Source organism: Zootermopsis nevadensis, unplaced genomic scaffold (assembly GCF_977971745.1).
Source record: "Zootermopsis nevadensis isolate Lab colony 2312 unplaced genomic scaffold, Znev_1.0 Znev_ptg000061l, whole genome shotgun sequence".
Lineage (NCBI taxonomy): Eukaryota > Metazoa > Arthropoda > Insecta > Blattodea > Termopsidae > Zootermopsis > Zootermopsis nevadensis.
Window position 1 is genome coordinate 19,370,096 of NW_028259192.1, and position 13,574 is coordinate 19,383,669.

At 40.1% G+C, this 13,574-nt stretch overlaps 1 protein-coding gene across 13 annotated transcripts in view; it reads right to left on the reverse strand.

Annotated features, from left to right (window-relative positions):
• Positions 1-13,574, reverse strand: part of Unc-115a (actin binding LIM protein Uncoordinated 115a) — a 78,191-nt gene that overhangs the window by 48,237 nt on the left and 16,380 nt on the right. For 10 of the 13 annotated variants that reach the window (XR_015532632.1, XR_015532631.1, XR_015532630.1 and 7 more), the window contains exon 2: positions 8,295-8,664. The exons of 1 other annotated variant lie outside the window; for it this stretch is intronic. Coding sequence is in view for 8 of the 12 variants with exons in the window: in XM_087340616.1 (XP_087196742.1) it covers positions 8,295-8,559 (265 nt within the window). In the remaining 4 variants the exon portion in view is untranslated. Of the gene's footprint in view, positions 1-8,294; positions 8,665-11,306; positions 11,655-13,574 lie in introns of those variants that run through there. 2 more of the 13 variants (XM_087340613.1, XM_022081006.2) reach the window with 2 other exon arrangements.

A 13,574-nucleotide genomic window follows, 5' to 3' on the forward strand; every position in this document is an offset into this window, starting at 1 on the left:
CTGTACCTTCGTTACGGCTAGCTTTGGTTATGCTAGTTAAAGTCCGTAACCAAAGTTAGACTAACCTGTTATAAAACCAAACACAACATTCCACGACTCTTGAAGACCGAAAACCGACTTTCGGTGAGCCCGAAATGAGCAAAGCCAAACAAGAACGAAAGCGGGCTTCTGGATTCAATCACGTCCATGCCGGCAACGACAGACATTTTCGAGGTCGAGGGGAAGTCCCCCTCCTGCAGGATGTGAATTTGACAAGACGCCATGATGAACGAGTAGAAGGGTAGCGTAATAACCACATGATGGACACCGACAGCATGGGCAGCGCCATTTTAAAATAGGCCTACATGCGGGTAACTGGAATTCTATTTTTAAGCTCACCCATATAGCTTTCCAAACGTGTTCTACACTAACACCATCGCGTTAAAAAATACAGGCAACTTACACAAAGTACCTACAGCTGGGTTAGTGACAAAAATACGACTACGTGATCAGTCAAATAAGACTGATGAATATTGTGCGCTTCTAGTACTCTTACCATCATTCAGTGTAACAACAGACACAAGTTTTATGTCACATCTTAATTCCACCGAGCAAACTAGAGAAGACCTGTATTCGGGAGGAACCCGGTTCGAGTCTCAGTCGTGCTGCCGGATATTTTAGGGATTTTTGATGTTCCCCCTGCCCGTCTTGGCAAATGACAACAGCGTCTTCAAATGCGCTAGAATCACCTCCTTATAAACCCCGGCAGTCACCACTCATGGCAATATTTCTTGGTCATCCGAATGAATTATAACCTGCCTCCCTTTAAAAATAGTCCTAACATAACTTTGGTTTTTGCAATAACGACTACTTATAACAGTAGAGTTTCTTCGCTGAACGGCAGTTATATTGAAATTATTAACAAATGCAAATGTGTTTGGTTTCCTGAAGGTTTGAATAAAAATCTTAACACGAAAACTCAAATAACTAGTAACTCCATATGGAGGATCTCGAACAAAGAGAAATTTACGTCCGCAAGGTTGCTTGCAAAAGGAATGAAGAAACTACCTTCGTCGTATCGATGGAGTGTATGCAAATCTTTCGTACAGAAACTCTCCCTTTGTGCATAATTGGCAACATTCAGCGTCGGTCTTCGGTTTTGAAGGTGTACATTAGTGTATACATTTGTCAAGCTCTGAACTTGTGCATCCCTGGCAGACACAAATACCAGCAGACGTGGGCGTGACTATCGAGGATGTCTGCATCATCATGGAACTTTCATGGGCGGGTTCATCACGAACTGTTCGCTTATATTTCGATCGCGGAATTTGGCAAACCTTGTTAACTTCTCACACCTCGGTGACATGCTTTAGCTTCGGCCTACTTTGCCATCAAATCAGGCAGAGCTGTACATCAACCACGTTTCGAATCGACGCCAATTATTGGTGAGCCAATAGACCGAGACACACATGTAGTTACAAGGATTCATTCGGACTTTGTGCTGAAGACGCAACAAAGCTATTTTCTAACAGACATGGAGAAAATGTTATACATCCAACACTGGGTCTGAAGAATATTAAGAACGAAATTCGTTTCGTTCTGAGTAACACACGCCATACACGTTTAATCCAGCCTGTCGCCTTGCAATAATTTCGTATTTTATAAAACGGCAACAGTGACTAAAATTACAGGTTATCTAACTCAGCAACTGCCATCAGTAAGCTGATGGTTATTCGGCTGTCACTGAACACATTTTCGTCACCAACAAGCCCGCCACTGGACCCTACCAGCTGTGGCTTAATTAAGCCAAAACGAAACATTTGAGTCATTAACAGCCGGCTTCCGGGGGCGAAAATCAAAACCCGGAATATTTCGAAAACGCCAATACTAAACTGCGACGTTCGATAATTCTTGTTCTTATAAAGTTTAAAATCCGTACAAAACGATGAAACGCGCAGTACTTTATCTCATGCCTATTGAAACAACATTCTCGTTTCTGTATAACTTAATCTACAGATTCAGCCTATATAAAGAAGGCAGCATATTTCTTAAACAAATACCGTTATCAGGGAAAAGCAAATCTCTGCAATGTCGACTACAGAAGATATTTACATGCGTGTACAGTCCACCTTATTGGACAATCCTTCACACATCTTTACATTTCCCCCCCCATATATATACACACACACACACAGACCCCACAAAAGCTTCATACACTCATTACTATTCTTACATCCATTGGTGATAGAACATTCTTCAGTCAACTTCTCATCCCTGTAAAGAATTCGAGAACGTAAATGTTGCAAACTTAGAAAATACTGGTACATACGAATCTCCATCCTGTTACCGATTATTTCGATGTTTTTCGTCGTTTCTATGAGTCTCAACAGTCGAATAGAGGGGCAGCATGAATTATGTCACATGGCCATCGACATCCTTCCAATCTATAACCACTCGTCATTCATGACCATTTTGCCAGATACTAAATGAACGCCAAACATTTCAGTTCTCAACTGTAGTTTGGAAGTGAGGTTCATAGCTCAAGCGACATAAAACGTGACGAGGTTCTCAATACAGTGATCAAACATACAAAAGAAGAAAACTGTTGCATACCATACGGACCTCAATCAGACATACGTTTTATTTGGAATATTTTACGTAATACGAGGAAAAATTAATAATTACAGAATTTGTGGCATTAAAACCGGTAAAGAGCGCATTCTGAAACAGAAATGGACTTAAAATTGCTGCGTAGTTCCACTACTATTCAACATTACAAAACCCTGCACCGACTTTTATGAAGTGCCTTCCAAATAATGACAAAGCCACACGCCACAGGAATTTGGGATCAGATCATGTGCACGAAACGAGCCTGACTACATCCTTCTGGCGTGCAATGTAAGTCTATTAAGAGCGTATATCCTGTTAAGTAGCAGTGTGGGTGATCCTAATTGCACATATGAGGGCCTTATTTCGTAGCAGCTGCGAGGAAAATGAGAGAGAGTTGAAGGCGAATGGATCTTGTTGGCCCAGGACAGGAACCGGTGGAGAGCTTTGGTCAATTCGGTGGTCAATCTTCGGGTTCCGTAAGCCACCTAGTTAGTTAGTTAGTTATACATACATACATACGTGTTTACCAACCTGTGGTTCGAGGGCCACAATGGTCAGGAGGAGGAGGGGAGGATAAGAAAAGAGCAAAAATTTTCCTCCACAAAACTATGCTCGGTTCTTGAATTGGAGCAGGAACATGTCTATTGTTACAAGGTTTCGCAAAGTCAAATTAATTTTCCAGTGCATCGCGCGTCGAGAAACTTATCGAACAAAGATAACTATTTTCTGGGGTGTCGCGCCGTGTAGTTTGGTAGAAGTTACTGACGTTTCAAAGGTGTGAGTGCCCTCATGATGCAGACAGGAAGCACCTCTAAAACGTCTGTAAACTTCTACCAGACTGCAAGGCGAAACATTCCAGAAGACAGTCATCTTCATATTCGCCGCGGTAGGAACCTGAAATCTCACTTTGTCATCCGACAGCTGGTATAAGAGGATGATCTGAATGCCTTCTCATGCCCTCCGCTCATAGAAAAGGCAACTATTGGTCGAATGAACTGATGGTAAAACAGATCTTACAGATATTGATAGAAGGCGTTGAGGGTTCCACACAAGAATAGTTTCTTAACCCTACTGAATGTATCCACTGCACCACCACAGTTGGAATCTGACCGATATAACAGAATCCAATTGTCATATAAGTGCGGTTTGCGGCTCCTCCGACCACCTATCAGCTACTACATGTTTGCACTGGACAGCCCTAGCTGAGAATTAAAAAGTCTAATAGCGGGATACTAACGATTCATGACAAACCCACAAATCGGATTCTCGAGACAGGTACCGTTAGCTTTTATCCTCGTTCGGAAGCGTGTCTAATATCCGAGGTCGGACTTGGCTTATATTCAGCAGCTTTTAAGATTAAAGCACTCAGGTATAACGACAGGCCGCCTGTTCGCATGTCTGTCCGAACGGTACTCGGAAGAATTTAATTTTCTCGATAATAATAATAATTATTATTACATTTTAGCAAATATCGGGCAACATGAATGTCATAGAGGCCTAAACGCTCAATACTATTGTTTTTTTTCTGGATTTCATCCATAGTTTAATATTCTAAGGCAAGACCACAATATTTCGTGAGCCGGTTCTGACGGTTCGAAAAAAAGGTGCCAATCCCAATCAATAGACTTGGTCCAAAAAGAGCAACATTAAACTAATACATCCTTTAGGGGCCCGAAAGTGCTCTAGACAATTTTAATTTTATTTTTCCTTTCTTTCTCTTTATTCTCTTTTTACCCGTAGGTGTCGAGGTTTTAGTTATTCATTTTATAGATCTAGTTGGACAGTGGTAGGACTCCTTGGATGAGTGATCAGCCCAACGCAAGGCCTCTACCTATACAAACACAGAAAGACGCGGACAAACATCCATGCCTCAGACCGCGTGGCTACTGCGGCCGGCTAGATAATTTTATAAATACTGAAAATCTCGGAAACTTCGTAACTCACAGCGACCGAGCTATCCAGACCGTGCACAGTCTTCGATGCTTGGATCTTCGGTGTGAGCCCACTCGAAACAAGGATGCTGCCCCCGTCTTAGTGTTGTACTGTCCCATAGAGGTGCAAACTTAGCGACGGGCCGATCCCCCATCCAAGGCTTCCTATCACGTATCTCACAGGATTCACAGTTTCAAAAATAATTCTGAATTGCGACAGGCTACAAGGTCTGATCACCCGGTGGTCATCCACGGTATAAATCCTCGTCGATATGAACAGGGCAAAATTGCATGGGAGTTCAAAATAGAAAGTACAACGCGATATTATTGGTATGATTACTGAAATAACAGGTAATATGTTGCCACAAAGATAAAAATGACAATAGTTTGTAAACCTCAGCGAACGTTTAGTTTCGTATTATTCTGGTTGGTTACGTGTGGACTTCACCTGTTCTGGCTCTAAAGTCCAACATAACACAACAACAGTCAGCCGCTAACTATGTTAGATATGTAGGGAAACAATTAGCAGTAATTTAATTCCGTGCTGAATCCACTTTGTACATACCGTATTATAATTACCACCACCCCCACCACCACAATCCTTGCATAATTGTGAAATGTCTCTTGATACTGGACACTGGGCTATATTTTCGACTGAAAATTGATTACCATCAGGTACGTGGACTGCACTTAAGTCACCGCACATTTCGCTTCAAGTAGTATCATTACATGTAGTACAGAGTCCAACATGAAGAGACATTTCACAAAAGTGTTAAGGATCGGAAAACAAAATTGGAAATACGCAATGTGTAGAGGTGGTTCAACACGAAAATAAAAACTATTACATAACATGACGCTACACTACAGAATCGAATTTACCGTAATTTTCGTTATCGAGATGGCAAACAGATAAAACATTCCTACGTTGGATGTATTAATACATTACATAGTCAAGGTTTTAATACAAAGAAGCGTCTCGTTCTACTTTTATATGGGAGTGTACAGCGAATATTTATGAATGGTTACGTCACCACTTGTTTTGAAACGCACACACAGATGACGCATGCACACAACAGCCAGTCAGCAGGTGTCCCCATAGTTACAAGGAACCGGGCTACGGAGTAAAATATTGAATGTCAGCTAATAAACTTTTACTTTCACATCCAACGATGTTTCGTTTTCTACTTTACAACCCACGCATCTTCCACGATAATATCGGTATCGTAAACCTGCATGCACTTGAATAAATTAGAGGCAGATAACATTCATGAAATGCTTGTACTATTCAGTTCAAACTCGTTTGTACACACATCTCTTGTCTAAAAACATAAAAATTAAAATATACACAACTGTAACTGCATTTGTAGCCATGCAGATATGAAACCTCTCTCTCAGTCAACGGATTAACTCTTGTAAAAACAAGATCTGTCCACACACACACACACACAAACCCCCTACTTTGAAAGGTTCATTTTAATATTATCCCCTAATCTGAGCCTTGGTCTTCAGTTTTTCAAACGAATATATTGTATGCATATTTCAGTTTTTAATTTGTTCTCCTTAACAATATTTACTGAAAAGTTATGAAGATTAGAATTATAATCATTATTATCACATTTTGCGCAGACAGCTTCATTTAGATCAACACAGTTTTCGTCATGCCACATAAAACCAGGGCCAGATGGCAGGTATCCAGTCATAAACTACGGGTGTCTTACTGAATCCGACATCCGAAATGCCTTCCAAACACGGAATCAAACCCTTACCTTCCCGAGCGCTAATCCCTCAAAAGCGATGATCTACAACGAAGTCATGAAATCATCACAGGCTGTTCAGATGTTAATATCAAGAGTCCCATGACATGTGACATGATAAAAATTACATTGTATAAACGAGATGCCAGTCACATTTATACCGGCAGTAACTGAACCGATTCCTAAATGACAAAGCCTATTAAATTCTGCACATGCAATGTTACGAAAGACAGTTAAATGCTACGTGGAACATAAACGAACGTTTAAAACCTCATATTCAGTTTTATGTGGTGCATTGCTCTTAACCTTTGACCATTCGACAATCGTAAAATAAAGCAAAGGTTATGCCCTTCGAGAATTACGCAGCCGTTGACAACAACGAACACAACCCTTACAATGACATCGGCATTAGTTTTAATGCTCAGCGACCAAACAACTTCACACCAGAGAAGATACCTCTACAGCATTTTTTAAGGATGAAGATACAGATCGGGATACATGGTGGCATAATGCCCGTATCGAATTTGACGAAAATCAGTCTGCTTATTTGAATCTGAAATAAAACATAGAGATGGACAGTCGATAATAGTGCTTCGGAACCCTGGAAATCATCCTGACTTTCGCAACATAATAAGGACGCTTCAGCGTGATGTATTCGCCGGATTCTCTTCGCTCGAGCAGTCATTTTCTGCACGTCTCCGACAAATAACTATTCTAACCTATGACGACTGGAATTTCATTAGTCCGGCTTGTCACAGCCACCATTACGTTATCCTGTCTCTAGATCACCCAGTACCCGGGGAAAAGTCTCGTCTTCTACAGAGCTTAATTAATAAATAAATAAATATATATTTCTACCACGTTACACCATTAATGCTTCGCTCATAGTCGGAGCCCATCTCCATAGCAACAAATGCAGCAGTGAGACACAAGGCAAAGAAACGTGTCGCCTCTTCCAATGTTGTTGCTCGACACGTCATCTGGTGTAGGCTGTCAAGATGCTGACCAGAATACGTTAAATCTAAATGTTTTAAAATTCCTCTGTTTTAAGTAATTAATAAAGTACCATTCTTGGCATTAGACATCACTGCTTCTCCTCAAGAGATCTCTGAAATAAATGGTATGGATTTCGACACCCGAAACATCTATTTCTTAATGCGCATATGACTTCCAGTTCTGTTGGCCGATGACAATTATCACCACACGCAATGCTACAGAATGAACAGGTTATACAATATTTCAGATGAGTTCATAAAAATGTACAATGGCATTAGTCATACAGTAAAAACACAAGAAGTCTTCCTGTATATCTAACGACGCATTCAACCGATTAGATAGTATAACGAAAATAGCATGATTATTGAACAATTAACTGGGAAGAAAGAACGCGGAAGGATGCGGAAGTGGTCTGGATTCACTCCAGGATGCAAACGTGTTCCGGAGCGAGAGTGACGTCATCTGCTTCGCAAACAACGAGACTGTGAGACGATGACTGGCATACTTCATGATTTTTACCTGCAGCAAAACGAGCTTCGAGCTTCCATACCCAAAGGAAGGATGTTGTGATTCAAACGACATGCAATTTCTAACAGGAGCGAGATGAGCGTATGAAGCACCAGAGGAACTAATTTAAAATTTATGGAAGGTTTATGAAAGTATACACCCAAGAAAAGTAATTTTGGACGTAGTGTATAGCATGAACTATCATGGACGAATATGAATTAAACGAAACTAGCTTCCCATAGCGCAATGTGTATATCCACACATTACAAAAACTCGAAATGAAACAGCAAACTTGCACGACTTACATGACAAAACATCTTCGCGCAACACAAAGAATAAACACCCTGTAATACGAGGAGGTACACAGCTCACAGACGTAATCTCAACTGAAAGGTCAAAAAGCGTGGGTTGTCACAACGATAACTTTTCACGCCACAGAAATCAAACGTTTTGTATGTTAATGACTATAGTTCTTTATGACGCAAAAGGAAGCTTTCGACAAGGTAATAAGCCTTACCCTTCTTGGACAGAGCGATTTTCTTCTTGCTTTCTGAGACCGCAGCAGGTAGGGTGGCTGATTTCTGCTCCAGTATCTGATGGCCGTTCTCTTGTTCCTCATTCTTCATACCATTTCTCTTCAACGTGAAGGACTTCATATTGGGGCTCAAAGCTCCATTCGTACCCCCATTCTGCTCTTTCAAAATAAACACTGCAGATGCATTTTGGGCATCTGTCGTCTCAGAAGCGGACACCGCATTGGTTGACGACGTCAGCGTCTTCATTGTTTTACGTAGTTAATCGAATGTAGTGATACGTTTCACACGCCACGTTAAAACAATCACTCCCAGCATGAATTTATGAAACTCCACTTAGTAAATCCAATCCAGCTGGAAAAAATTATACAAGTCAGTAAAGTTCGGTGTGTTACAAGCTTACGCTGGCAGGAGATATTTAAATGGGGAGAGTGCCATTACGTAACACGCTGCACGATTTTCATTTTTACAACAGTTACATGACGCCATATTTCAAGCAATATTCTTTACACAAAGGCTGTTTTAGACTGATATTACAGAGCCCTCGATTACTTTTTAATGCGTGTATTTCTGTTATATAATGGTTTTCTTGATGTTGAAATGGAAAGAGAAACATTTATTATACAACGGTCACAGTCGATGGAAAGTGTTCCAGGAACTACTTTTACTGCCGGAAAGTAAAATGTCAGCATGTTACACGCAGACAAAAGCAAGTTCTGTGTGTGTACAGTAACTGGAAAAAGTTACGTTCATGTGAAACTGACAATACAGGAGACAATTATAAGATCACAGGCTAAATGGAGTCTATTGAGGTCGCAGGTTACCATTTCAGGACATCATCACGACTGTAGCTATGATAAAGAAATCACTGCACCACTGCTATGGTATTTCGAATTTGTAAGTTAAAGAGACAAACCTGTGCTTTACAGCAGTGAGCCAATGCTCTGGAGCCAAATGAATCCGCAAATTGGTGGGGGGGGGGACATTTAGAACACAGAACCCGAAAGAAAAAGTAATAATTCAGAACAAAGAGAACAAAATCTACAGAAAGAAAAAGGGCTTCTCGTTTATATCTTTCCACTGAAGGACATGGTAAATGTGTTCATTAAAACGTCTTAGATTGAGAATAAAAAACGACGATAAAATAGAACACACGGTTCCCGTAAAAAGATGCCAGAAAAAATGCAAGCCTAGCTTTGACAGGATGCTCGGTAAATATGTTACAACAGACAGTTATATAAGAAGTCTTGTTATAAAATATAGCGCAGATAAGGAACACTGGAAACGAGTCCCGTGCAACGAAAACCATGAATCAAACCGTGGTTTGGAGGAGGTCCTTGATACGAATTTTAAAGAGAAACTTTTGGAGTTCTCCGGTTCGAAACGTGAACACCATAGCATCACTTCTATTATTTTATTCGATTTAACAAACCAAAAGAGAGAGAATTTTTTTTCAAACCCTACCGACTTTGGCCCACACGCTCGCCAAGAGAAACAATTTTGAAATCGTGCTCTTTTCATGAGCAGTCTTACATAAAGTGGTTTATGTGAGATGGAGGAATCAGATAATACTTGAGCTAACTGAGCAGAAACGAAATTTATGTTCCTTGTAACAACACTGGAAAGAGGAAAAATGATGCTCAGTCATTCTACACGTCAGTGCAAAGCGAACACAAACAAGTGTTTTAGGTCTGTTTATTCGGCAATTTCATGACAATCTATGAACTGAACATACTAAACAACGAATGAGACATGGTAGGATGACTGAGATGAATCAGTGGAATGTGGCCTACTTTAAAGTATCCTACAATGAGCAGACAAAAACCATGAGAATATAAAAGTACAGCCGGTCCCTAGCTGTAATTCCTGTATGCGAGTTAGATGTTTTAAAGTTCTGTACAGGGACCAGCGAACTACGCCAACGGGTTGAATGTCACCGGTGAAGAAATTTTATCCGGGCTACTATGTTCCGGGAATATTAATAGCTTGAAATTTTGTTAATTGCTTAATTTCTCATAAATATTTAATATATTATACTCGCAACTACATCTAGATGCTTATAAGACGCAAGTTTTGGGTCCTACTGTAAGTTGCGAGCATATCTAAAACTGCATACGATAAAGTCAAGTGAGGCCCTCTTCAGATTAGGATAATTCATGAAGACATTATTAAATACCATGAAGTGTTCCAAATAATGATGTTATTTTGTTTTCTGATAGGATCTGTAACTATAAATTAAGTTCAATCAGAATGATTAGCTGTTAATTTCAACATTTTTAATTATTCAATTTTTCACACTTTTAAATATGCTGTCTCGAGTCGAATTATCAACCCCGCGCTATCTTGGTAGCATTTTGTAGACGTAAGAGAGCGCAAAAACGCTTAGCTAACCGAATCAGCGAGGTGGATGTTTGGTGGTTAGAAGAAAAATATTTCACCGAAGACAGACAGTGCAAACTAAAACAAAGATATCTTTTCACCTACTTCAATCTCATGTGAATTTTAAACTTTTGACATAAACAGTCACTTAAATCATTATCAGCCATCAACACATTTTTTTCCTGCAGTACGAACATTCTCTTTACTCACACACAACAAATATTTGTACGAAATGCAAATCAACAAAAACCTTTCAAGAGTTTAAAGGTTGGTACCGGTTACAAGCGCAAGATTTGACATAAACTGTTCAGTCACAGCATACTTTACACAAAACTGAATGTCCTGTTGGATGTTACGTAAGTTTCACGTATATCCTCAGAATCAGATCCCACCCCTCAAATTTATAAAATTCTATGTGTGTCTGTAAAAATTGCCTGTAAATGCTGATAGTTTTATACAAGAACCGAACACAGAGAGGTACACGTTACCCCACATTACATTCGGCCTCTGTTCCATCGCCTCAAATTTCGCCACGTTTGCAATCGATTCCAACCAACAGAACTTGCAAATGTAACAACTACAAACAGATAAATATAAACTCTGAACACAAATCATACCGTATATTGGAATACAATTACAATTATTTATTACGAAAACAAAATTCCACGGTGGATGAGAGATATTCGCTTTCGATCGCGTCCTCAAAACTCAAACGCGTGATCTTCACACGATGACGAAATCATAAAAACACTCCTTCCTTAGAAGCTCGCGCTTTAAAAAATGGTCCAGATTTTACTACACAGAACTTAAAAAAACACCGGTATTTCACTGTGTCGGGGTTCGTCCACACCTCGCCACACCTGCAGAACAACTAACACTGAACAGACTGGACTGCCTAGACTGGACGCTCGACAGCAACACACAGACACTTGCCACAGCATTCCCAGTCTGCTGGAGAAGGAGAACGTCCAAGAGTATGGTCGTCTGCCTACGTATTTCCATCCTCCGGTATTCATGGCACACAACACGATTACTTTTTCTTGGTCTAACACCATTATCTTATTACAACGGCGTGTCGCCATGGTAATAAGCTGTCACAGTTCGTGATGGTGACTAATCATATCTCAGCTGTCGATGGTCCTCTGGGTTGTAACGCCATGTGAACTTGTAATCCTGAAGAAACAGGCACTATGTTCCTCTGAAACGTTGGTAAACATCGACCAGACTACACAGCACAACAACCCAGAAGACAGAAATCTTCATCCACGACTCTCTCTAAAAGCGAACTTTTGTGTCGTCTCTGTGAAGTGATATAAAACGAATCAATCCAATATAAATTACAAAAATAAACAATTTACATTCGTTTTTGTAAAGGCTCTGACAACCAAAGCCATTACCACACTATCGTATTACAGAAATATTTTCTCTGCTCAATGACCAGCAGCAGTTATCTTATGAGATAACCAAATTTTTATTTCCAAATTACATAAACATCAGACAATTTTCTTATCTTCTCTAATCTTCATAAAGAAATGTGAAAGTGACATTCTATATCTAAGAAACTGAAAAACACTGGTTCTGGTTCCAAGATGGCTGTCTTCTATGTTGTCGCGCCATGTAGTCGGGCAACAGTTTACCGACGTTTCAGAGGTGCTTGCTGCCTCCATCATCAAAGTGATGGCACCTAAGACACGACAGTAAACTTTTGCCCGACTACATGGTGCGACAACCCAAATTAACTTGCCTTCGAAAAACTAGCGTTTCTGAACCTTGAATTCTGCTGTCACAGAGTTAGTTAGTTACTTTGCTATTTGGTTAGTTAGTATAGACATAAAACTGTTGTGAAGGCCTCATTATACAAATCTGTTAACACATTCGTCGTTAGCATAAAGTTTCTTTCAGTTCATGGTCGACCATTATAAAGTACACAGACCTTGAAAAGCAGATCATTCCCGCAATCTTACTTCAAATAATCTCTCTCCACTACGGGAAACAAACATCAACCAACCACACCTTCCTTCCTGCTTCACGCAACGAGTTATAAAACTTTAAGCAGCAAGAATTGCTGATAATATCGGAAAAGGTTTAACGACCAAACATAAAACTCACCCGATACAACACACACTGTTCAATAAATTTCCTATTGCTGTTGAGTATCCATCCTACAAAAATTCGCTATCAGACCCAGACCAATCAAATTCACATCATCACAGTCTATTCTAAAGCAAAACCAGGGACAGTCTCGATCAATCTATATTTCCCATTCACAAATACATAAAATGTATAGAAATCATGCAAAAATACTGTCACGTCGCCATGTTCCTGAGATAAACCATGTGCTCATCAGCGGTAAGGCCCAAAGAAAGTAAAGTTTAATTAATTTGATCATGCAACTTTGGGAACACGAAAGCTACCAAATTACATTATAAATTCTTGAACATTTCTAAAAGACAAGGAATTTTTGAGCGTTAACCCTGTCGTTTAGTTTTCGCGGCTGAAGTTCAATGTACAATTTCGGCTTTAGATGGAGCTCATCCTCGGAATCCGAAGTCGTTCAAAATACGAACCTATTTTGCTGTAATATACAGAAGTCGGATTGCACAGTAAGCGCAACAAATGCCAAACACAAATGAAAGGATCATTTCGCAACAAAAAGTCCACATGAACATGGGTTCGTTATCGGGTACATCCCACTTTTCCCGTTTCTCTAGTCTCTCGGTGCAACGACACACAGCGAAGGCAATACAGGAACGGAAGGGCATGCGAGATGAACTCTCAGCGACACACTCTGGTATCAACGGCACAAACAGAAGTGTCTGTTATTTAAGGTTAGTTCACACTGTGTGGCAGGTCACTTTCGATAAAGTATAATAGGAATGCTATGG